Here is a 27,552-nt window from a genome sequence, read left to right as displayed (position 1 = left end):
AATATAATGCAATAATATGGAGACGAGAGGCTACAAAATAATCCTTGCTGCTCCTGTTTTCCAGATGAAAAAGAATAGGTGGATGGAGGAGAAGAGCAAGAAAAAAGAATTTCAGGGAATAACAATGATTTGGACCTTTGTTCAGGACACAACCACATTGGTAACTGCCATCAGTTAAAGTGGAGGGTTAATACAGACACTGTGCTCCACATATAAGCAAAGGAGTAACTCAGCATCCAGATTTAATTCCCACAAGGAAACTGGTTTGGATTATGTGGATCAGGTGTTGCACTTGAGATTTCAAATCAGTCAGTGTAGCATTAGCTGTCACTATCCCTCTACATCATGTAAAAAGTAAAATAAATGTTCAAACCCCCCCCAAAAAAATGCAGATGCTGGGAATCAGAAGCAAAAACAGAAATAACTGGTAAAACTCAGCAGATCTGGCAGCATCTATGGAGAGAAATCAGAGTTTACATTTCTTTTAGAATTAGAATCCCTACACTATACAAACAGGCCCTTCGGCCCAACAAGTCCACACCAACCCTCCGAAGAGTATGCCACCCAGACCCCTTACCCTACCCTATTACTGTATATTTCCCCTGACTAATGCACCTAAACTACACATCCCTGGACACCATGGGCAATTTAACTTGGCCAGTTCACCTAACCTGTACATTTTTGGACTGTGGGAGGAAACCAGAGCACCCGGAGGAATCCCACACAGACACGAAGAGAATATGCAAACTCCACACAGACAGTCACCTGATGCTGGAATTTAACCTGGGTCCCTGGCGCTGTTAGGCAGCAGTTTTGACCATTGAGTTACTGTGCCGTCCACATTTCAGGTCCAGTGACCCTTCTTCAGAAAACAAATACTCGTTTAGAGATAGAGAAGCAGGCATTTCACCAGTGCCTCAACTCTACACTCCTTGTCGAGGCTCCCCTACCCTGACCTATTCACCCCAGTCTTGTCACTCTCCATTGACTGTCAACTCACTATCTTCCTGGGTCATAATTATGCTGCCTAGGAACAGCAGTAATTTAATCCAAAAACATTAAGGCCTGAAGCTGGCTGGATACTATGGACCACAGGATAGGCTGCTACTTCATCTCCATAAATCACATAGATTTAGCTTTTGTTGTCACGTGTACTCAAGTCCTTTAGTACAGGAGTACAATGAAATGTATATAATGTCACCACACATGGTGCCATCTTAAGTACAAAGGTACCTCAGTACAAAAATACTCCTGTATAAAATAGTAAAAGAAACAAAGTTAAAAAAGATACCTACAATAAAATTATATTGGAATCCAAATACCTAACATCAGGGTCCCCATCTATCTCCAATTACCTGCAGTTACTAACACTAGCAGATTACATAGAATTTAGATAGGAACAAGAACTTGAACCCAACAATTCCTTAATGGTGTTTATTCCCTGGACAAGCCCCCTCCCAGCCCTCTTTATGTAATCTTATCAGTAATACCTTCTGCTCTTATCTTGAGGGGAAACCTATCCAGTTTCCCCTCAAGAGCATCAATATATACATTAATTGTATGAAGTGGTAATAGCATCAACATTGCAACAATTCTTCGGACAAATGAATTGGTGATTGTCATCCACTTCTTCAGTTTTCCATCCCAAGGCAGATCTGATCCACAATCTCCACCTTGGGTATTGAGACTGGGATACAACTCATTGCACAACAAGACCTCCAAATTATAGCCCTTAGCTTTAGAACCTTTCACAAAGTGGAAATATCTTTCCTACATTTATATCATTAACCTCCTTCAGAATTTAAAGTCTCAATACATTCTGAAAGAATCAGAGCATCCTGTTCAATCTCTCCTCCCAGTTATATCCTCTTATTTTAGGCATCATCCTTACAAATATTGTTTTACATTTTTCATTACAAAATATGCAAACCAGAACTGTGCACCACACTCCAAGTGTGGTCTTGTCATGTTTAACACAAGTTCTTCAGTATATGGACTTCAGTAAGGCGTTTGATAAGGTTCCACACAGGAGGCTATTGCACAAAATACAGAGTTTCAGGATTGAAGGTGGTTTAGCAAATTGGATCAGAAAGTGGCTAGCTGAAAGAAGACAGAGGGTGGTGGCTGATGGGAAATGTTCATCCTGGAGCTCAGTTACTAGTGGTGTGCCACAAGGATCTGTTTTAGGGCCACTACTGTTTGTCATTTTTATAAATGATCCAGATATGGGCGTAGAAGGATGGGTTAGTAAATTTGCAGACGACACTAAAGTAGGCAGAGTTGTAGATAGTGCTGAAGGATGTTGTGGGTTACAGAGGAACATAGATAAGATGCAGAGCTGGACTGAGAAGTGGCAAATGGAGTCCAATGCAAAAAAGTGCGAGGTAGTTCACTTCGGAAGAAATAACATGAATGCTGAGTACCAGGCTAATGGTAAAGTTCTTGGCAGTGTAGATGAGCAGAGAGATCTCGGTGACCAGGTGCATAAATCCCTGAAAGTTGCCACCCAGGTTGGTAGGGTTGTTAAGAAAGCATATGGTGTGTTGGTGTTTATTGGCAGGAGGATTGAGTTTCAGAGCCACGAGGTCATGCTTCAGCTGTACAAGACACTGGTAAGGCCACACCTGAAGCATTGTATACAGTTCTGGTCACCGCACGATAGGAAGGATGTGGTAGCGAGGAAAGGTTGACGGAACTGAGGCTGTTGTCATTGAAGATAAGGTTGAGAGGTGACCTAATCGAGATGTGTAAAATAATCAGAGGGTTAGATAGGACAGTGAGACCCTTTTTCCTCAGATGGTGAAGGCTAACACGAGGGGACATAGGTTTAAATTGAGGAGTGACAGATTTAGGAGAGATATCAGGGGTAGTTTCTTTACTCAGAGTAGTAGGAGCATGGAATGGCCTGCCTGCAATAGTAGTAGACTTGCCGACATTAAGGGCATTTAAATGGGCATTGGGCATACATATGGATAGCAATGGAACGGTGTAGGTTGGGTGGGCATCAGATTAATTTCACAGGTTGGCGCAACATCGAGGGCCAAAGGGCCTGTACTGTGCTGTAACGTTCTATGTTCTCAGCTCTTCAATTCTATTCCTCTGGAGATGAGTCCCAACACTTTGTCTTTCTAAAAGCAAAGGCCTTGTTCAAATGCCTCCTTATTGCTCCCACCTTCACACTTGTATTGAAATTTGTTTGCCACTTGCATATTCATTCTGCCCATTTATTAGCCCCATCTTGCATTTTGTTGGAGTTCCTCAGAGTTGATCATATCACCTACTTTGGCGTTGTCCACAAATTCTGCAATTGCACTTGTGATCGCCAATTATCTGTATAAGTGATTAACAGCAGTATATTGCTTATGGTAGCAAATTTAGGATTTATCTATTAATTCGATATCACTATGGGTCTGGAGTCACGTGTAGGCCAGACCAGGTGAGGATGGCAGTTTCCTTTTCTAAAGGACATTAGTGAACCAGATTGGTTTTTCCCAACAATTGACAATGGATCCATGATCATCATCAGACTCTTAATTCCAGATTAAAATGTTCAATTTTATTGAATTCAAGTTCCACCATCTGCCGTGGTAGGATTTGAACCCAGGTTCCCAGAACATTATCTGGATTAACAGTCCAGTGATAATACCACTAATCCATTGCCTTTGCATCATTTGCAGGCCATCAGGCTTATAAAATCCTGGCAGAAGTTTTACTAATCCTAAGTATGAAAGGGTTGTCTGAGCTCTAAATTTTCAGGGTTAAGGAATTACAGAGTGGACACCCCGTTGTACAGAATTTCAGGAAAACTCCTCCCATCATGGTTAATTTATTTTGAAACAATAAAACTGTTCAAACTTGATGACACTATGCCTGAATCAATAATTTAGCTTTGAATTCAACATTTGTTCTTGTTTTTTTGTTACAATCAGCTATGGGGATAATTTGTAGCTTGAATATCCATGGATTCGAGAGGCAGCTCACTGTTTAAAGTTGCAGTTTTATTCAAACAGATGCAATTTTCATAACTAGGATTTCCAAAACTCTGGCTTCAGATATCTAAGGAAAGGACTAATTTTGTTGGAGACATTTAAAGAGGAAGCTCTTTGGAGGGGTTTAAGTGTCCCTTTGGGATTGTTTACAATCAACATGATAACCTTGTTGGAACTATCAAGATGTCAAGTCATTCACATTTCTCAAACCCACTAAAATTCTGAAATAAAACCCAGCTTGCTGTGGATGCTTGCAATTTCATTGCCTGTTAGTCTAAGCTTGAGGGGTATCCTTATTGGAATAGTCCTGCACAACTAATTCTACAACCTATCATTATCAGAAGATTATGCTATAGGCTTGTAGTTTGACTGATAAGTCTGAATGGTTATAAAGTCCTTAATGTGGGGTTTATAAAGCATTTTTTAAAATGGAGGATTAAGTACTTGAAATCATTATATATTTGGAATGGGATTTTATGAATGAAACTTCTTTTAGGAAAACAATGAAGTCTGTAATAACACTTGTTTTATCTCATCTCTGTACAGTTTTTGAGGTCTGCTTAGAGTGGTTACAGGGGGAATTGGCATGGAGCATGAAAGTGCAAAGGGTGTTGGATGGGGCAGTGTCAATGTGCATGAGTGAGCACAAAGCTGGCACTGAAGACAAAAAGGCACTGGGGTGTGACTAGAGGAGTATAATGAACATGGAGGGACCTTAGCTAGGACAATGGATGGTGGCATGGATGGGGTGGAATGGTTATGAGGGATGAGGGCCACAGGGATATTTTTTATCTAACAGGAACTTTTAAGCATCCTCCCTCAGCATCCAACAACCCCTTTGGCCATCTCTGCACTGCTTGAGGACAGCACATCCAAATCCCATTAAAACCAATCCCACTGGAACAAAAGTATGAAGATCGGGGCACTTCCTCCAGAGTAGAGTTTGCAGCTTTGGGAATGTTCCTAACTCAAGAGGGAAAATTTGACCCAGAATCACCCAAGGTATCAGGATGTCATTGAAGGCATTGAATTGTAACAAAATATGCTGTAAACAGCCCATTTGCTTCTATGAGAATAGGGGATCATGGGTAGCTAATTAACATGTCTACCTGGATGCAGTTGCCATGGGGATGAGGGCAGAGGAAGCCTCTCTTGAAAATCAGGTTGCAGGCTTCCCTATAAGTCAATGAATATTTCAGTCAGGTTCTGGTGTGGTCTACTAGAGGGAAGGCTGCTTGGCTTTGTAAGCCACCATAGCTGGATATGGGAAGATACTGGGCTTTAGACAAAGTGAAGCATCCTGTATATGTCTAAGGCCTGAAGTCTGAATAGCCTACTCTTTCTCCTCTGTCTTACATTCCAAAATTGCGGACGTGGCACTGGGGATGAAGAATCATCAGAAAGGGCTTTACTGCTTATGCACTACTCAAGGAATGCTCTGACAGGTGATGAAATCCTGGAGACAGTCACTTACAGTTACTAATCGGTTACACATGGAAATGAAAATGATTGGAAGCTCGGGACCATTTGCTAAAGGACTATGATCATGGAGAATGCAATGTATACTGACCATAAAGGGGAATATTCCATTCTGCAATTTAAAGTGTTCATTGGCTACAAACAGAAAATTGGATTTCAGTCAAGTATCTTTTTCAAATATAGAGGCATATGAGATTCAAAGGGAACTCTTGTTTCTTTCTCCACAGATGCTGCCAGACAAGCTGCATTTACCCTGCACTCTTATCTTTCATTTCTGATTGGTAGCAGTTGCAATGTTTTGTTTTTATTTCAGTGGCAATTTTAGCATTTTTTTTAAACAGTAAGCAATTGTAAAACGTGAAATTCTGTGTCCTTCTTTCAGCTCGTAACTGGAAGTTCAAGCTTCTTTTTAAAGGATGTTAACTTTTTCCCTTAAAAATAAATAGACACCTTAAGTGATTGCAAGTTCCACATTCTAACTGCTCACTGAGGGGGGTGGGGAAAAGAAACTTCACCTGAATTCCTTACTAGATTTATTGAAGACTATCTTGTATATATGGCCTCCCTTACATTCCTCATTTCAGAACAGGGAACATGATCTTGTGCCCAATAAAAATTGCTTTTTGACCTATATAAATAATTGAATGACTGAAACCCATTCTGATGTCCCTTTACGCATAACTAGCACAGACCTCAGGATCCTCACCTATCTGGGGATCAATAAAACATAAACACATTCCTGACTAGATCTGTGGAGATATATGAATTTTTATGCCAGGGTCAACAGGAAGAAGTCAGAGATTTATTTGCTTGTGGCAAGTCTCCAAGCTCTGGCCACTGTTCTTACCCTTACGCGCCAAACATCACAGCCAAGAAAATTTAGATTAACGCCATTAGCATAGACTCAACCTGCACTCCATTGAACAGAATTGCATTGCTACATCTTGCACCTTTGAAGCAAACACACTTGCATTTGCACTGAGTACTCAAGAGACACAAATTGTATCCCTCTTGTGCCAAACAAAACAGTTTTGTTTCTGGCACATAGGGCGCCCTTGAGACGATACTACCCAAGGTGTTGCAGAGCAGTGAAGGAACACCATATTGATGTCACCCCACTCACCCGGCTGATGCAATGTGGAAAACCCAACCTGGACCACGTAGGTGCTGAAAATGAATTTGTGCAGCACTCTGGAAACAAACAGTGTAGAGCTGCAAGATGGGCCCCACATAAGTATTTCTTAAAAGACCAAATTGGAGGCAAGGTCATTTTTAAGATCTTTTGCTTCTGGGAAGTGTCAGCTAGTACCCCCCAGTACATTTGGAGGTGTTTTATGGGGTTCTTGTATTTATGCCACTACACCCTCACAGGGAGGACAGAGGAGGTTATGACCTGGTCTCAAAGGATCACTCCTCCTTTAGGGTACTCATTAAAACCTACTGATCCTAGTACCGCTCTATGTGACTTGCATCAAATTTGTCTGATCATTGTTCTTTGAAATAGTTCGGGACATTTTATCTAACTAAAGGGCAGCTATATAAACGCAAGGAGCTGTCGTCTTGACTGGACAAGCAAATAATTCCACTGTATTTGCAAAACCCCCAGGTGCAGTTCCCTGTTCCTTGCCCAATAAAAACACCAGCATGATCTCAGTTTTAATTTAAAACCAGAAGCGGGAAGATCATTTTACCCAACCCACAGGTGAAGGGTTACACTAACAAAACTGATACTGAACTGACGGCTAACAGCAAAGTAACTGCAGTCCGGGAGATCAACTGGTTTAAAAACAAAAAAAATCATTTAGCTCCATTAAGTTTTGAAGCAGCCATGAAAAGAAGCAGTCTTCAAATTTCAAATCAACAGATTGAAATAATTTACTCAACATGTGAGATTATGGAGAATAATGAATACCTGGAAGTGATTACTAGCCTATAATCTCACTGGCAAAGGGTCAAACAACATTTGAAAAAAAAGAAACATCTGAAAGTGGAGAATGAAATTGGAGCTTAATAATCACTCCCAGCTATGAATCACTTCACTTTTTCTTTAGTTAAGCATATACAAGCAATTTACTCCCTGGTGTTCAGTGAGAGGCAGCCTTTGCTTGGTTTTTAAAATGTTAGCTCTCAAAACTCTGCTTACAACACACTAAACAGAACCAGGTGGCATGGGATCTCTCACATAGGGCTGTGACCCTTTTTTTTTTATCTCACTACTGAAGCTAGTTCAACACTAGTTTGGATAAAGGTAAGCAAGTTCTCCATTAATTATTTCTGCCTGTTTCTGCACATCCTCGGGTGGGTTTTAGGCACATTAGACATTAGAAGATTGGGCAGGAAATGGAAGGAGTTGCCAATTCATCATTGACTGGTTTGCTCATGAACCAAAAAATAAATTCCGTCAGGGAATCAAATCAAATTGTCTTTTTTCCTACCGCTCCCCCCACCTCCCCCCCAACAAATTAGCATTTTGGGTTACAACTCTTGAGAAATTTGAGATAAAGTACATGCTAGAAATAAAGGGGTGGTTTTGTATCTATACATTGCAATGGTTTCCTCTGATTGTGATTATTCTCATCTTCTCTGTGGGCCCACCCACTGAAGGAGATGGACGGATTGCTAGAACAGTCAACAACTGCAGTAATACCAAGTGGTTAGTGGAATGGTAGATGGCAAACTAGGTAGATTTGTCCTTTATTATCGAAGTTCCTGCACTAATGATACGATCAATGCTTCAGGTGATAGGTGGCAGATATCTACTCTTTGAATGTTGCATATCAAGCTTCAAGTAGGTTTATGACATGTTAAATTAATGTCTTGTGTTCTTTTCCACACCTTCTCCAGCATTTTTAGCTTCCATACATCACCTCAAAGGCTGCTTCAACAGACGAGATCACCAGCTCTACTGCCCAATTAAACTTCCAATTGTCGTCCAAATTAAATTAACACAGGACCACTTTAGCTACCATGTCTCCAAATTTCAAAAAGCAGCGGAGTATCATATCACACCAAATTGCTTTTTTATCATCGGTGTGAGAAAGGGAAAGTATCCCATCTTTGATTAGTCCAAGTGAACCTTCTAGAATAACAACTTATATAAGCAAGTAAATAGCAGGTTATCAAGCTCCCTGACAGTGAAAATAATCGATGTCCCCTTCTCATTTCTCCCTGCTGTGGCAGAAAATTAACCATCACTAATTCAAAGGTTTCAAAAACATTTGCTCCAATTTGAGCAGCTCAATCTAATTTTACATCTTTGAGAAGGCTAACAGGGCTCATGTCATCAAAGCTATTAGCCAGATACACAACAAAATCAATCACAGCACCTGCTTAGATTTGAATTTTGAGCTTAGTTCTGCTCTCAAGCAAGTAGTCTGAAAAATCATGAAACAGTTGTAGCAATTTAGGACAGGACAGGACAGGAGGGTACCTGACAGCAGCTGCTCTGTTTTTCTTCTTGATGTTCAATTGGGCTTAAAAAAAGGAGTTTTTTTTAAGCACAATTACCTCGGGAATTATATTTTTTATGGAAAATTTATAAACCTTTATCATTTGGTTTCATCTCAGCACACATCCCTTTCATATTTTAAAAATGAAGTATTTCTGGCTGTATTATTTCTTAATCATGTATAAGAACAGTAAGATACTTCCTCTCAATTCTTTTCCATTGTATTAAATTATTATTCTTGACAGTAGAATTTTCCCTTTGGATTGAAATGCACAGTTTTTGAATTGGATTGTCTGCTTTTTCCAGATAGCCTGATTTTCTTTGGCTTAGGCTAAATTCACAAGTCAGTTGCCAAATTATTAATTTTCGAAAGATGAATCCCCTGAGCTTATTTATTTCTTCATTCGCTTTTGTGGATGTTAAGTCGATCATTGACAAACAAGGAAATATCATAATTGGAATCATGATCTTTCTTCCTGCTCCAGTTAATCAATTCGAAAAAGATAGTAACTTGGTGCTAACATATAAAAAACTCAATGGGCTCAATGAAAGTGATATTCAGTTATAATTTAAAAGACTGAAAAATTCAAAAAGAGGGAGAGAACAAAAAAGAACAAGAATGGAAAATGAGAACGGAAGTAAAAGAAAAACATAAAAGGGAAAAGCCAAAGAGGAAGAGAGGGAAGAAAGTGAGACAGAGAACTAAAAAAAAGAAAAAGAGACTGAGAACAAGAAAGCAACTACAAGGTTTTCTAACAAAATGGTCTAACTGGGTAGACAATGTGCAGTTGCCAGATTGTAACCAGAATAAAAGGTCTTTCAGCCATAACCAAAACACATTGATGGATCAATAGTTTATATGCTTTTCAGTTTTCAAAATAAACTTCCAAATTCCTGCCCCAATTCTTCCCACTCCAACATGATTAAACAGTGAGTTGTGAGGGAGTTGCAAACTTCTGCTGACCTTTGAGCTTTCGATTGAAGACACTAATTGATAGAGTTTTTGGTAAACAAATACTTATATCCATTATGGTCTTATTCAGCCATGACTGATTAAGAGGTTGTAAACATGCATGCATCACTGGGAAGTGACATATTTTAACCCTGCATAATTGTCCCTTACAAAGCCTAAAGCTGTCCATGACTTATTTAATTAGAGCCAGCCTCTCGAATGTTTAATTCTTCACACATCAGTGAAGGAAATGTAGTAAATCCCCAAGGTGGTATTGGCTGCTCCATCATCATGACTCACTATGCATGTGAATGAGCAGAAACAAGATCATTCATTCAACTGAAATATTTGCGTCAGTCAAAAAAAAACACATCATTGAACAAGCGAAAGGGATAAAGGGAGGAGGCTCAAGAAGAACTAGTTAAATAATGAGGAAATGCCCAATAGTAAGCAAGCATAATGTTTTGCATTTGATTACCCTGCTTTACATGCACTTCATGCCAACTGATTAAGTTACCATTGTCATCAGCAATTGATATCAAGTCTCCCTTTACTTGAGATGAGCTGTCTCATCTCCTGAAGGTTATAAGCACGACTCTTGGCTTTTTTTAAGCAGCTCAAACTTTTACCTGTCAATTTATTTTGATATTCTTAAATAATGTAATTTTTGGTTAAAGTAACTGCTTGTTGCCATTTTCACTCACTCATCCTAGTAAAAAGGAAATTCTTCCCCAGCTCACCCACTACCTTCTCACCTGCTGTTTCTACTAACCCCAAATCTGCTCTAATGTCCTATATACTATCCCCAAGACATGTAGGTAGAAAAGTAACTCAACCCTAAGCCTGTTGGGATACAAAAACTTGGCAGACCAGAGCAATTCAGCTTCAGATTTTTCTTGTTTAATCCAAGTGGACTGTGTTGGCAAAGATGGGGAATCAGCCATCTGAAGAATCAGTAAGATTGAAGACAAGAAGAGTAGGCCATTTGGGCCCTTGTGTCTCCTCTGTCATTCAACTCAATCCTGGTTAATCTTGTGCCTTGATGCCATTTTCCAACACTACCCCTATAACCCTGTAAGTCTTTGATATCTAGACAAATGAGAATCATTGGGATTAAGAAGGAGATTTGTGCAGTTGATGGGGTACTGTGCATGATGAAGTAGCATAATTGGGGCATGGGAAGTGCATGGGAAATGACAGATGAGGGTGGGAGGACTGTATTTTGTTTTATTGTAAGTTTAACGGCTGCCATAAAGATCAGTGAGGGCAGTGCTTCCCACATGCTGCCTCCACACCCACCATTGTGGCTGCCTCCAACCTCAATTTCCTTTTTGTTTTTTTTTTGGAGGGGTGGGGGTGGGATTTGGGCTCAGATCCAATTAACACCCACACCACCACCTCGCTTTTCCTCCCTCCACACCACCAACGCCCATCCAAAGTTGGAACCATCTGGGTCTTTAGTTAGTTCTGAGTGGTGTTAGTTGAGCCAGGAATCTGCACTCTTAACATGGAGGGGAAATCCAAGCCTTCGTTTCAAAACTACTTCACTGGGTGTAATTTGGAAAGCAGAAAGGTGCTGTAAAAATGCAAATATTTTGTTCTTTTTAATTTTTAATAAATATACTTTTCAAAGTTCCAACAATGACTATATGCTTGACAATTCTCACATAAGGGTCTTGATAGTCCTGATAGCACTGGTTTCCCACTTGCAGCCTACTCGTTTGGTAGGAAAACATACAAACTCTAGTTGTCAAAACTAACATTCCATTAGCTCTTCGGATTATTTTTTGAGGCAGATTACCTCTACAACATTTTAGTAATCCATATCCCCAAACTCATCAGGAAAGCCACCATTCCCAGCTTTTCAGCACATTCCCGAATGTTCTTGGAAGTGTCAAGCTTGTCCACTGTGAGCTGGTGGGTGGTATGAGCAGAAACCTGCATTAACCAGGACTGCAGTCTCATGGAGCTCGCCCAGTTGCTATGGATAGCTCAAGGATTTTGTTTTCTAGATTGGTCAAAGTGTGTTTCCCCCTCAGCCAGGAAATTGTAGGGCCAACGAGATGGGATAGGGGACTGGAGGGAAAATGGCCCACACCATTTTGGTCTTTTTTTGTTCATTAACTGCTCCCACTTAATGCTTTTGATTTGGAGATGCCGGTGTTGGACTGGGGTGTACAAAGTTACAAATCACACAATACCAGTGGACAAAACACTGCAACAGGAGGTACTAGGCTAACAGTGTTAATCACAGCTGTTTCACTGTCAATGCAGAATATATGTTAGATGCTCTATAGGCTTTGTGTGGACACTTGGTACTTGGTTTGAGGGGATATAACCATCCTGAAGAAAACAAAGACAAATAAGATTTTATGATAACCATGTTTCTTCGATGTTGGATTCTACATGCACACTGGCAATGCCCAGCTCTACCTCATTGCTCCATTTCTCATCTGCTCCAGGCTCTCTGATTTGCAACACCACTTGTCCATGAAAAAGAGCACAGAAAAGATTGACCAGAATGTTACTGGGACTGGAGGCTTTGAGTTATAAGGAGAGGCTGGATAAGCTGGCACTTTTTAATTCAGAGCGTAGGAGGTTGAGCGGTTACCTTGTAGAGGTTTATAAAATCAAGAGGGGCATAGAGAAGGTGAATAGCAAGGATCTTTTGCCTAGAGTTGGGGAGTTCAAAACTAGACAACATAACTTTAAGGTGAGAGCAGAATGATTTAAAAGGGAGCTGAAGGGCAAATGTTTCACATAGAGTCTGGTTTGTATGTGGAATGAGCTGTCAGAGGAAGTGATAGATGCAGGTTCAGTTAAAATATTTAAAAGATATTTGGACAGGTACATGAACAGGAAAGATTTAGTGGGATATGGACCAAATGCAAGCAAGTGGGACTGGTTTTGTTTGGAATACCTGGTTGGCATGGACAAGTTGGAAATGTGTTGCTGGAAAAGCGCAGCAGGTCAGGCAGCATCCAGGGAACAGGAGAATCAACGTTTCGGGCATAAGCCCTTCTTCAGGACCAACAGGTCTGTTGGACCAACAGGTCTGTTTCCATCCTATATGACCCTTTGGCTCTACATAGTTTCAAATTTCACATTCTTTCCAGTGCCTAGCCTCCTGATTCCACCTCTAATATTACCCTGATAATTCAAAACTTCAGCTAATCTCCTGATCATCCATGTCTTTGTTACCACTGATCTGCTCTTTCAAAACTGCACGTTGGCTCAGTGGTTGGCAATGCTGCCTCACAGCGACAGGGACCCAGGTTTGATTCCAGCCTTGGGTGACTATCTGGGTGGAGTTTGCACATTCTGTGTGGTTTGCTTTGGCTTCCTCCCGCAATCCAAAGATGTGCGGGCCAGGTGAATTGGCCATGCTAAATTGCCCATAGTGTTAGATGTATTAGTCAGAGGGAAATGGGTCTGGGTGCGGTTGCTCTCCAGAATGTCAGTGTGGACTTGTCGGGCTGAAGGACCTATTTCCATGTTGAAGGGGAATCTAATCTAATCTAATCTCTGCTGGTCAGCTTCCCACCCTCTGTAAACTTGATGTCATCTGACACTTGGAGGCTGAAACCTTAACTTGCACAGTTCTGTTCACCATTCACCCCTTTCTCACTAACTCATTCTGACTTCTGACTCAGCAACCTATCACTTTGAAAATCCTCATGCACATACGCCATGGCCTCATAAATCCTAATCACCATTACTCCTCCAGTCCATCATACAGACAATATATCAGATTAATATTAAAATAATCAGATTAAAAATAAAAGGGGTTACACTGGATTTGGTTTTTTGTTCAGCTGGCTGTGGGACTGGGCCTTAATAGCTTACACTTTAGCTGTAAACATTGGTAGATGTCATTGCTTTAAAAGGAAAATCATGCTCCTGTGAAGTAAGTTAGGATATTTGACTAGGGTGAGGATGCTATACAAATGCAATAAGTGTTGAAACTTTCAGCAGATCGGATGATGGCTAAAGATGGTTTTGAGTGACAGCCTTCATTGGGTCATGTGCTTTTAGGGACTTGTCCACACAAAACAATATCAAGATCCCAACTCATAGGCTAAATATTTATTGTCTGCTTTTTTTTAAATTGATTTTCAGCATTTGTAGTTTAATTTCACAAATAACAACAATAATTCATTCTTCACTCACCCTCCAGGGGGCACTGGTCATCAAATAATTGTCCTTTCAGTTCTCCATTCAATACCTCCTGCAGGAGAGACAGAAAAGGAACATATTACAGACAAGGAACAGATGTGTTTCAATAGAAAGGAACCTCAGTCACTGAATCATTAACACAAAGGATAAGCACTTCCCTGCAAAAAGGACCTCGAATGAAAGCAGCAACAGATCCCAGTAAAGCACTTTGTGCCTAAAAATCAAAATACCTCAAAACAATCCCACAAGTGAACAACAATTGTTTGAAAGAACTCATTTAAACCTCTCTTCTCGTTTTGGAGGAGGAATGGTCTTCAAACACAGGCGAGGAACTTTTACTGATAGTTTCTGTGCATTTCAAATTTTATAAATAGCTGTGCATATTCAGCTCATTACACCCATGCTATATTTCCAGGACTTGATTAGATTCTCTACAGTATAGAATTAGGCCCTTTGGCCCAATAAGTCCATACCGACCCTCCGAAGAGGAGCCCACCCAGACCCATTCCCCCACCTTATATTTACACCTGACTAATGCACCTAACACTATGGGCAATTTAGCACGGCCAATTCACCTAACCTGCACATGGATTGTGGGAGGAAATCAGAGCACCTGGAGGAAACCCATGCAGCCACCAGAGGCAGCAATCAAACCCGGGTCCCTGGCACTATGAGGCAGCAGTGCTAACCACTGAGCCATCCCCTTACTTCCCCAGATCGCTTCTTATATTTTTCTGTTTTTCTCCAGTCCCCATTTACAAACTGTTCTGACTCCAAAATATTTTGTGAGGCCATGAAATGCTTGACCAATTTGCCACCTCAATTCCCACCTCAGGCGACTGACTGTGTGGAGTTTTCACATTCTCCCCGTGTCTGCGTGGGTTTCCTCCGGGTGCTCCGGTTTCCTCCCACAGTCCAAAGATGTGCAGGTCAGGTGAATTGGCCATGCTAAATTGCCTGTAGTGTTAGGTAAGGGGTAGATGTATGGGTGGGTTGCGCTTCGGCGGGGCGGTGTGGACTTGTTGGGCCGAAGGGCCTGTTTCCACACTGTAAGTAATCTAATCTAATCTAATCTAAAATTCTCCGAATTTCACTCTGCATTTGGAAATGAAATGTAATTAATTAATTTTCTCTAACTACCAACTCACTGGCCAGTGGAACATTTCTTACTCCACATTTTAGCCTTCAAAGGTTTCCCACAATTTTGCACACCTCTATCTTGATTGCCTCATAACCTTTTGTGTTCTAACAGATGGACTGCCAATGCATTTTAGTGTTTCCCCATCGGTACAGCCTCTCACTTCTTGTAAATGTGAGCTGTGTTTTCCCCACAGCCAGCAGTTGCTCAAGGCACGATGTCTGGACATCATATTCTAAGTTAGCCTTGACTGACGATTTATACATTACATTTATCAATACCTTTTTAAATTGGCACTTTATGATGCTATCCATGCCTCTCATAACTTTATATACTTGTATGCCGCCACCCCTCAGTCTCTTACCCTCTAGCAAAAATAATCAAAGATTGTCTGACCTCTCCTTATAGCTAATACAGCCCAATCCAGGCAACATCCTGATAAACCTCTTTCGAAACCTCTCCAAAGCCTCCACATCCTTCCTATAGTGTGATGAGCAGAACTACACACAATAACCAAAATGTCACATAACTAAAATTCTACACAGCCGCAACATGAATTCCCAAATTTTATACTCAGTGCCCCAACCAATGAAGGCAAGCATATTAAACATCTTCTTTACCACATTACTCACTTGTGTTGCCAATTTCAGGGAGCTATGGACTTGGATCCCAAGATCTTTCTGCACATCAATGCTCCTAAAAAGGTCCTGCCATTTACTGTATACTTTCGTTGCATTTGACCTCCCAAAATATGTCACCTCATACGTGTCTGGATTAAACTCCATCTGCCCTTTCTCCACCTAATCTTCCAATTGATCTATATCTTGCTGTATCCTTTGACAAACTCCCTCACTCTCCACAACTCCACCAATTTTTGTGTCATCTGCAAACTTACTAATCAGACCACTTAACACTTTCACTAAAATCATTTATATATGTTAGAAACAAAGACGTCACAGAACTCCAGTCATCCCTCCACAACTACCCTCTGTCTTCCATGACCAAGCCAATTTTATATCCAGCTTATCAACTCATCATGGATCCCATGTGACTTAATCTTCTGAACCAGCCTACCATATGAGACCTTGCAAAATGCTCTAGTAAACACCATAGACACATCCACTGCTCTACCCTCAATCATCTTTGTCATTCCTCAAAAAATTCAATCAAGTTTGTGAGACAAGATCTCCCCTGCACAAAACCATGCTGACAATCCCTAACAAGTCCTGTCCCTAAGAATTTTCTACAATAATTTCTCTAATGTAAGGCTCACTGGCATAGAATTTCCTGGAATATCCCTGTTGCCCTTCTTAAACAAAGGAACAACATTGGCCAATATCCAGTCTCCTTGCACCCTGCCTGTGGCTAACAAAGATACAAAGATCTTTGTCAAGACTTTAGTCACTTTCTCCCTTGCCTCTCTCAATATCCTGAGATGAATCCCACCAGGCCCTGGGGACTTATGTACCTTAATGTTTCTCAAGCCACTCAATTCTATTTCCTTCTTAATATTGACATGCCCTGAAATATCAACATACCCATATCTACTCTTATCATCATTCCTTCTTAGTGAATACTGATGCAAAATATTCATTAAGGACATCACCAACTTCCTCTGACTCTACATGTAAATTTCGTACTTTGCCCTTGAGCAGACCTACCCTTTCCTGAACTACCCTCTTCTTCAAAATACACATAGAAAATGCTTTCGGATTCTCCTTAATCCTACTTGGTAAGGATATTTATGGCCTCTTTTGGTACTCCTAATTCCTCATTTAAGTTCTTTCCGACTTCCTTTATATTCCAAGAGCCTTGACTGATTTCAGTTTTCTAAACCTTACCTATGCTTTCTTTATCTTTTTGATTAAACTTTCAACATCTCCTGTCATCCAAGGTTCTTCAATCTTGCTATCCTTATCTTTAATCTTCTCAGGACCATGCTGGTCCACTGAACTCTAAGTAAACTGCCTTTTAAAGGACTCCCACATGTCAGATCCTCAAAAAGCCACCCCTAAGCTAATTCCTCCAGTTCTTGCCAAATACTGTTGTAATTAGGCTTTCCCAATTTCCCTAAAGACTGATTTTATCGTTATCCATTTCGATTTTAAAATTTGAATGATCACTATTCCCAAAATACACTCCCACTGAAATTTTGATCACCTGGCCAAGCTCATACCCAAATCCAGTATGGCCTCTTCCCTGGTTGGGCATATTGTTTCAAGAATCCCTCCACGATACACCTAACAAATTCTGGCCAATCCAGGCCTTTGACAGTAAGGGAGTTCTAGTTAATATTGGGGTAGTTAAAATCACCCATTACAACGACCTTGTTTTCACATCTTTCTATGATCTATCTATAGATCTGTTCCTCTGTCTTCTATTGGCTATTCAGAGACCTATTGGATACCCATGTTGTGGTGATTGCACTTTTCTTATTCCCGGGTTCTACCCATATGGCTTTGTTGGATGAGATCTCATCTCTTGGCGCAACTGTGACATTCTCCTTAGTCAGCAATGCAACTTCCCTTTGTTGTTGTTATGTCCCAATAGTCTTACCAGACCATAGGGGCTGCTCTCATTGAAGAGAAGTGACTGGTGGTGATTTAACCCAAGGGCCACCAGACCTCAGGCAAGGGACGAGGTCGAGAAGGAGAGTCCTTCATTGTAACCTCAAACCGGGATGGGAATTGAACCCACGCTGTTAGCATCACCACTGCTCTGTAAACCAATGATCCAGCCAACTGAGCTACACCAATTGCACCTCCCCAAACCCTTTCATATCACTCCCTATCTCACCCATAACATCTAACCCCTGGAATACTGAGCTGTCAGTCCTGTCAATCTCTCAAACAAGTTCCTGTAATGACTACAACAGCGCAGTTCCATGTGCTGATTCATGTTCGAAGCACATCTCCCTATCTTGTTATAGTGCTTTCATTATTCTGGCCCTGCTTGCTGTTCTTGTTAGACTTACTTGACATAACTACGAGCTTCATCTCAATCAATCCACATGCAGACCTACTATTCTGGCTTCCCCACCACCCCCACCACTTGCCAAACTAGTTTAAACCCTTCTGGGTGGCACTCGCAGACCTCCCTGTACCTTGGGCCAGAAATGATATATATTGCAAAACATAGAAGGGGAAAAAACAACATGCCGCTGATGGCATGAGGGTTTTTCTTGAAAATTGCCAAGTCAACCTTTTAACAGAATTCTTCATTAAAATTACACAAAGTTTGCAGAAAGCAATTGGCCCAAGTGATAAATAGCTGGTATGCCCCCCACACACTTCAGCACACCCACCTAGTTGTTGCTCCCTTGTGTACTTTCAAGGTTCCCCCTAACAATGCAATGTAAATCATTTGACAGGAACAGAATCAACATATGTACCTCTTCAACCCCACTTTCATATTTGAAACAGTTCCCAAGTCAATGACAGGCCTAAACTCTGGCCCTCCCCATGCATTAGAATGTACACCTGTAACTCACTCATTTACTCAATCGATTATTCTTGTCTGTGGAATTAAAACTACCCAGTGAAATCTGAGAAACCCGTAATCTCTCTTTCTGACCTCTAATGGGGCTCCCTCTTTCTGACAAGTGCTAGTGACTTGTTTCAGTTCAATCTCAGCAAATATCCAGAAGATTTTTCTCCCCTGTCCTTGACTTTCCAAAACACTTTTCTCAGACACCTTCTCTTCTGTTAACACTATCGTGAATCATCTGCAGTATGCATGCAAGCCTTTGAAGTCTCCCAGGCAGAGGGAGGTGCATAAACAATTTCCAAATCTTTTGGGAAGTAGCCGTCATTGATCAGGAATTCTAGCAAGGGATCTTTCAGGATTGAAGTACACACACATGGCAAAAAGAGTTTCCTTCTTGTTTCTCTTGCTATGAACAAAAGGGAACTGGCAAAATGACAAGAGCTTGGGCTGGGAGAGAAGGCTTTGTTGCAGGCAAATAGCCAAATCTCTCCTTTGTCACCACAAACTCATCATTGTATCAAGGCTCGTGCGAGATAAAGGACAAGATTATGAAAATAAATCAAAATGATTTAGGAACTAGTTCAGAGGAACAAAAAGACCAACTCCAATTTATGCAGTTTTATAATTGGACTCAGTTAGAGACTGGCAGCTTTACTTAATTAAGAAGTGTCAGGATTAATTTTTATAAATCTACGGTTGAGATTTGATAAAGTTATGTCTGAACACAGAGGTAATTTCTTGATAAAATTCACAGAATTCTTAGGAATATTATTGGGCAGATGGGAGAGGAAACGCTGGATAAATGTTTCACTGCCTGCTGTTTTCTCACAATGGTCAATTGTAAAGTGCTACAGATTGTTCAAACAAGACTGTAATGCCACAAGGGACTGCTCTTCAGTTTACAGGTCTTGCACAGGATACAAAAGCCAGTTCTGACGACGTTCTCTACAATATCTAGCTGAGTTTTTGTGTGAACAGTGCAAGCTCTCCTTAGAGTGTTCAAATGATGCACTAGTATGAAGTAGAACATGAAATACAACAATTTCTGATGAATAAGTAACCCAGGGGCAAGGGCATAACATCTCAGCTCCAAAGAATAGAAATCTACATTTATTCATAGATTTCTACAGTATAAGAGACTATCATTCAGCCTGCCGTACAACTGCTGGCTCTTTGAAAGAGCGATATAGTTAGTTCCACTTCATGACAAGTGCAGTCCTATCATTTTTCCTCTTCTAATATTTACATCACTTGAATTTAGCAAGTTACTATTGAAACTGCTTCAAACACCCTTCCTGCAAATTGATTGCAGATCGTCATCACGTTTCTAGGACATCATACATATTCTCAAGAAATTCCAGAGTAATTTACAGACAGGTAGGGCTTTATTGACAGCATAGTGATTTTTTTTTTGATAGCATTGGATAATCGTTAGTGGAGATGAATTCCCTCCCAATTTTCTTCAAAATAGGCTCATGCAATCTTTTACATCGTCCCAAATGGACAGACAGAGCTCTGAATTGTCAACTCAACCAAAAGATGGCAACTAACAGTGCAGCTCTCCCTTCATATATGGCGCAGCGCAGGCCAGATTATGTGTAAGAGGCCTTGGAGTGGAATTTGAAACCCCGACTTTAAGATTCAGGGTTGACTGAAACAAACTGGCAGGTTATAGGCAATCAGCAGCTGGCACTACATCACTCCCCCATTACCATTCCTATTTCCATTGAAGCCTACGGAATTGATCCAGGAAAGTTGCAACACAGGCTGATAGACCCACTCATGCACCATCATCAAATTAGCATCCATGTTTCTGCAACACATTCGCATCTGCATTTCAAGTTGGACAGGCTGGATAGGTTGATATTGTTTTTATTTGCATGTAGGAGATTGAGGGGTGACCTTATAGAGGTTTAAAGTCATAAGGGGGTAGAGAAAGGGTGAATAGCAGGTGTCTTTTCCCTTGCATTGGGGATTTCAAGACCATGAGGCATATTATTAAGCTGAGAGGAAAAAAATTTAGAAAAAACCTAAGTGGCAACTTTTTTTTTAACACAGACAATGAGGAATGAACTTACAGAAGATGTGGTGGATTCAGGTACAGTTACAACATTTAAAACACATTTGAATAAGAATAAGAATTGTTTGGAGAGATATGGGCCAAGTGCAGGTAAGTGGGATGAGTTCAGTTTGAGATTGGACTGGCTGGACCAAAGGGTCCGTTTCCATGCTATATGAATCTATAATTATAAGTTACTGAGACCAACATGATCAAGACAAGTTCCCTTAAACAGAGTAGGAAAAGACAGGCATGAAGATACAGGTGTTAAGATTAACATTGACAAAAAACAACATTAAAACAAAGTAATGCCTCTTTTAAATTTTGTTTGTTGTGTGCAGCCTATATTTTTCAACAAGTAACACTTTTCAATGTCTTGCTCTGAGCAGTGTTTGCAATACCTTTCAGACAGGGACAACACAGCTAGCTTTGTAGTAAATTATCTCACCTCAGTATTCCTCAATATCAGTGACCAGGATCCAGCATGTACCATTTAAATTAGGAGATTATAATCTCACACAAATCAAATGTCCAAAAAACTGGATTTGAGTTACATTCGGGAAAGCTTCTGTGCAATGAAGCTTTGAAACCGACTGCTCTGATTTATTTAATACACGCACACACACAAATCAAAAATCAGAAGAAAGAGCTAGTTGACTGTTCCCAAGATCTGTGGAATCATTGCCGATTGCCTTTCAACTCCACCATTTCCAGCCTTTCATGTAGAGTCAGGTTGCAGGGCAGCTGTCATCGCTTGGAGGGGAAGAATAAAGGACCAGGTGACATCAACCCAAACTCTGCAATGACTCCCATTGCCAGCAAACCTCCCCTTTGCATTCCCAAGGAGCCAGTAACACTACAGAGCTTTGTTCAACACTTCCCTTCAGAAAGGTGACCTTTATGAGCTACTCATTTCAGTCAACAGGTCGATAAGGAACATTGTACTAAGTGCACAGGAGTTTCCTAAACAACACAATTTTGTGGATAAAAGTCAATGGGATGGGCAGCAGTGTGAAGAGAGGACCGGAAGTCATTGATCTGATAACAGTACCTCAATGAAAGATAATCTACACTTTAAAAGGTGACCAGTGAGCTCCATTAACACCCTATGTTTTATGTCCAACAAACTGCACATTTGCCATTCATGTTTCCAGATGAAAGATTTTTTTAAAAAACAAGAGTACAAGAGTGGGCCAATTCAGATTTCAAGCTGAAACTTTCAGAACGAAACAAGCATTCCTGTTGAAATATGTCCAAAGACTTCTCAATTTCTTCATAAATTGTTAATGTGCAATTCGCTTTTATTTCTAACAATGAGTCAATGGAAACAAAGAAAAATAATATTTTTTAACCACAGAACAGAATTAGATTATTGCCATATTTTGTAGACAATGGAAAATGGATATGTAATCAGTGTCTTCTCTCCCGCTCGGCTCTGGGGGTCTGACCTTATCTGGCTCCATTCCCAGAGCCATCCAAGTGTAGTATAGCATCTTTTTGGAGATGCTCCCTTCCTAGTGCACTCAGTCTCTACCAAACTTATCCTTGACCCTGGGGAGAATTTCTCTGACACTATTTCAAAAAAAAGGAGGATCTTGTATGTACCATTACTGCACTGAAGAATCAGACTATTTGTATTTTAATCACTGGTGGGGGGCTCAAACTCTCAACCTTTTGACTTAGAGGTGACACTCTAAGTATCACCATTGCATCATCATAGCCTAGACCTTTTATGCCATTACTAATATTAATACCATTCCATTACTTGCCTCAGCTATGCTGCCTTCTGCCCATTCATTCAGTATTTGGTTTCCTTTGACTGAAAGAAACATGCTTTGGACTCCAGTATCATCTTGCAACTAATTCCATTTCCCTCCTGATCAGTAGTTTAGGTCAAATCCAAAGTGCAAAACTATACATTGCATCCATTACCATGTGCATTCATCTTGCAACTCCACCACAATTACCTCGTTCCCCCCAGACCTTGCTCACACCCATTCAGAAATCTTTACCCACACTTCTAACATCTCTTACATCACCATTCTATGACGTGGAGGTGCAGTGTTGGACTGGGTTGGACAACGTCAAAACTCATATGACACTAGGTTACAGTCCAACAAGTTTATTTGAAAACACTAGCTCTGATCTTCATCAGGTGTAGTGAGAGAGGAGGTATCAGACACAGAATTTAAAAGTAAAAGATTATACAACTGATGCATATGTTTGGTTTATTTAGGTTTGTTCAATGCATTTGCATCAGTTGTATAATCTTTTACTTAGAAATTCTGTGTCTGATGCCTCCTCTCTCACTACACCTGATGAAGGAACAATGCTCCGAAAGCTAGTGTTTTCAAATAAACTTGTTGGACTATGACCTGGTGTCATGTGATTTTTGACCATCATTCTAAAGCTCGAAGGTTGCCCATGTTCCCACTCAGGTCTGGTTATTCAGCGCTGACCTTGTTTATATTTAAAGCTAAGATAAGGTAGATCTTGATCAGTGGTGGAGATCAAGGGTTTTGGAGAAAATGCACAAAGGTGGGCAGTAGGAATGCTGGTTCTACCATTATATTATTGAAAGGCGGAGCAGGCTTGAGAAGCTGAATGTTCCTATTTTGTATGGTCTTATTGGTCCACATTAGCTCAGTTCATCTCAGGACAGTGATTTTAAAATCCTTCTCTCCATCTTTAAATGTGCCCACAGGCTTGCTCTACCATTTAAGTTGTTTCCTCCCTTTGTGTCTTCAGTTAGCCCTATGACTTCTATCTCACCATTGAGGAAACTGCCCTGAATTACCTCAGTCATCCTCCTTGGAAATGCTTCTCAAAATCCCACGCTTCAATCTGAGATAGCTGTACTCCTCCAAATTCTGATCTCTTGCACACTCATTACTGGACCATTGGCAGCCATGCTTTCACTAGAGCAGGCCCTAAATGCTTGAATTCTCTCCCTAAACCTCTCCTGCTGCCACTTCACCTTTGAAATACCCCTTAAAATGCTCTCTTTTTGACTAGGTTTTTGGTCTTCTGTCCAAACATCTCTACACGGCTCAGTGTATTATTATGTTTGATCATTCCCCTGTCTTGGGATGTTTTAATTTGCCAGAGGCATCCTATTGGTTGAAAACTTAGAACAGAAGGGGTGAGGAATGGAGAAATCTCATTTACATTATGCTTATTTAATTCAGGTAATTAAAAAATATATATGGAAACACATTCATTTATGAAATCACATTAAAACAAAGCTCTGTGATTTTGCAATGCATCTTAAAACTGGAAATACAACATTTGATCAGTTGATGTTCCCTAAAGTGAAAGGAAATTAAAATAGCTCAGAGCTTCAGGTTATCTAAAAAGATCACAAAGATTTCAAGATATTTATTACTTCAAAATCCTGAAACCAGTTTATAGTCTGCTCCAGTTTACCAAATAGTTCTAGGTCAAGATGAAAAAAAATGCATTTGTCAGAATACTTTATTGACAAAAATTATTTTATATTAAAGTTACATTTTAAATTTAGTACACAAATTCCACTCAAGATTTGAATCAATGTTTACAAGTAATCAATAAATAAATAAATAAAGCACTTTACACAATCAGTTTCCATCTTTTGACGTATTTGCTATTGAAGGAATCAAGCGAATACACTTAGTCTGTTTCCTTCACAAACAGATGGACCCTTGTAACACCTCACAAACTTTAGTTGCTTTCAAAACAATTGGATACTGATTTGTAAAGGAAATAGCCATACTGCTATTTGGCTTCTTTGGCTGAATAATTGATTTTTGTCATCTCTTCAACTCTAATCACTCCACAAAATAGCTTAGCTTTCAAGTTTTTGCTCTGCTGCAATGAACAAAGGATAGAGTTTTGACCTTTGACCTGGGGCCACATAGACATAAGTTTTGCACTAATTCTCCTTGAATATATCAATTCGAGGCTCGAGTGTAGGAAGCCACCATCTCAGAAGGTAATGCAGCCTGCAGTTCAGGTAATAGCTGAGGTGCCCTCCTTGGTTGAGATTCAACTTATTAAAAACCAGTAAAGTGCCCTCCACAGCCTCGTCACCATTGTGTGAGGGGAGCCGACTGTTGAACCACAGCTGTGGTCAGGCAAGTGAGGAGGATCTCAAAGACCCCCCTGGCCTGCTAATGAGGTAAGTAGCTTCTGAGCAGCTGCTCTCGTCCCCAGCATCTTGCTGGAGGAGTGGGCATTTGGTGCTGAAGGATTTACCTTTAGGTCAACTGTAAACTTTCAGTTGTCCAACGATACTAAGCCTCATTGGCCTTTAACAAGGTCAATTATTTATTACAACCTGCAGGAACATTGGCTGTGGTTGGGATGGTGCTGAACAAATTGTACACCTAGCCTTTGCCATAATTACCCCATATGGGGCTAAGTGCTCTGCACTAAATGACAGGGAAGTGAAGGGAGTGCTGGCAGCAGAAGCTCACCAACTATTTGAAAAGTAGTCTGAAACCAAAGTGTTTTTTAAAATTCATTCATGGGCATCACTGGCTGGACCAGCATTTATTTGCCCATCCCTAATTGACCTGAGGGCAAGTTAAGAGGGCTCTGGAATCACGTCATCCAGATCAGGTAATAATGGAAGATTTCCTTCCTTAAAGAACATTAGTGAACCACATGGTCTTTTACTGATAATCACCAATGGTTATCATCAAACTCTTAATTCCAGATTATTATTGCATTCTAATTCCATCATCGGACATGGTGGGATTTGAACTTAGGTCCCCAGAACATTACCTACATCTCTGGATTAATAGTCCAGTAGTAATACCACTAGGCCTTTGTCTACCATGCCATCTTCTAGAAAGGGGACTGTCTACCCTTCTAGATGGGCACAGAAGAGCAAGCACTACAGCTCGAAAAAGAACCAGAAAATGCATCCTGATCACTAAAACAGACTAGCTGGTCATTTATCTCAATGCTGTATTGCACAAGCTGCCTGTCACATTTCCCAGAGTAGTGCCAACACATAAACAACACTTAAGAGCCTATGAAATGTTTTGGGATGTTCAGGGGCAGTGAGAGATAAACAAAAATCCTTTCTCTTCTTTTCCTTTTGTGCAGTTTAAGCCACTATTGCCAATTGTTCTTTCTTTCAAACCAGGAGCTCAGCCTGTGGTTTAATTACAACCTCTGGATCTGAAGCTCTGTTTCCCTTTATTTAAAAAAAAAGGGACGTCTGGCACTCAAACCCTGATATATAAGTAGCTCGTCTCAGCATCCAGCAGCTATTTCCTCCAAATTGAGGGTCTGTCATCTCTCCAAGAAGTTTTACACCAGCCCCAGATGGGAACAGCATTTCCCCATTGGCTGGCGTCCATTTCCCTTCCTCCCACCTCTCTCTCCCGCTTCCCTCCCTTGCCTGCAGTGATCAAAGCCAGGATTTGCTTTCGGTGACTATAGTGTTGGAAATGGAAAAAAAAATAAAATTCGCTTCAAAGTTCAGCCCCATCGCTATTCTCAGTACATTACCTAAACAATCAGCACATCCAACATGTCAAGTCATTCCCACAGAGGAGATCTTGGTGCATTTCCAATTGTATATGCATACCATAACATATATAAAAACATACCGCCAACACAAGTCAAGGCACTGGGCAGCCTTCAAACACTTTTAATCACTGCAACAGCTGGATCAAATCTCAGTGAAGGCAACAAGGTCAGTCTCAGTGGTGTGTAGTGTGCAAAGGCTTTTGGCAGAGCTTCTAAGCTGCTTAGTAGTCAAGGAGCAGCTACATTAAAGCAGCAAACATCAGCAAGGATAACGACTCACTCCCGACACTGACCCCATAACAAAACGCATCTCTTCACTGTTTTAACACAGACCTTTCTTCCCTTCAACTCTATAGTCTCAAGCATTGCCCAAACATGGCAATTTGGATGCTCGTAAAACTTCAGTCATTTCAACCACTGCAGACTAGAGAATGCACATAATTTCGGGTGGAATACTTAAAGAAGAATGGGTATCATTATGGGGTGTCCTGCTCGCTCAAAACTTAATCGAATATAGTCCAATTACAATTAACAAGCAATCAATCAAAACTAACATGGTGGGCAGAAACAACATTCAGAAACATGCATGAGTGTACACACACACACACACACACACACACACACACACACACACACACACACACACACACACACACACACACACACACACACACACACACACACACACTTCCCCTTCACAACATTATCTTTATGCAAGTTTTTCTCCATCTAACCTTCTGTGCGGAATGCCAGCCTGTACGAATATTCTTTTTTGCAACCTTTGAGGTTGTTTGTAAATTAAATAAATAAGGCCGGGCTTTGAATTTTATTTCACCATCTTTCATCCACAGGACAGAATGAAATTTATTACTGCAGAACTCGCCCCAAGGGATGTTGTTCAAATTGAAATACAGCAAGGTCACCACAGCACCTCAGTCCATCTGGAAATGTAGTGATGAAATTTCCAAAATTATAGCAGAAAATGGTTGCAAAGACAGCAGTCAAACGGGAGCACCCAGTCACCAATCTTATCCTACAGATTCTCCTCAGTTCAATAAATATGGAACAAAAAGGAATTTAGGTGCAGTTTACACTGAGCCAATAAAGTGGTGGAACAGGGTCTAAGGCCGAATGGCCTCATTATTTTGCTAAATGGTGTCATTATTTGTGTGTTCTTAATGTGCATACAGTACTGTGCAGTTTCCATTATTGTTCAGTAATGAGTCAGATCAGTAACGAGTCTACACTCCTATTTTTAAAAAAGCATTTCATGATCCCAACAGCAATCATACAACACTGAAGATT

At 40.5% G+C, this 27,552-nt stretch overlaps 1 protein-coding gene across 2 annotated transcripts in view; it reads right to left on the bottom strand.

The window, feature by feature from the left end:
* Positions 1–27,552, bottom strand: part of nkd2b (NKD inhibitor of WNT signaling pathway 2b) — a 126,801-nt gene that overhangs the window by 27,155 nt on the left and 72,094 nt on the right. For both annotated transcript variants that reach the window (XM_043719325.2, XM_043719326.2), the window contains exon 4: positions 14,039–14,096. In XM_043719325.2, coding sequence (XP_043575260.1) covers positions 14,039–14,096 — 58 coding nt within the window. The remainder of the gene's footprint in view (positions 1–14,038; positions 14,097–27,552) is intronic.

This window comes from Chiloscyllium plagiosum, unplaced genomic scaffold (assembly GCF_037043375.1).
Source record: "Chiloscyllium plagiosum isolate Xiang-an unplaced genomic scaffold, Cpla_swu_hap1 HiC_scaffold_34, whole genome shotgun sequence".
NCBI classification, from domain to species: domain Eukaryota; kingdom Metazoa; phylum Chordata; class Chondrichthyes; order Orectolobiformes; family Hemiscylliidae; genus Chiloscyllium; species Chiloscyllium plagiosum.
Note: the sequence above shows the minus strand (reverse complement) of the source record. Positions and strands in the feature narration are given on the sequence as shown.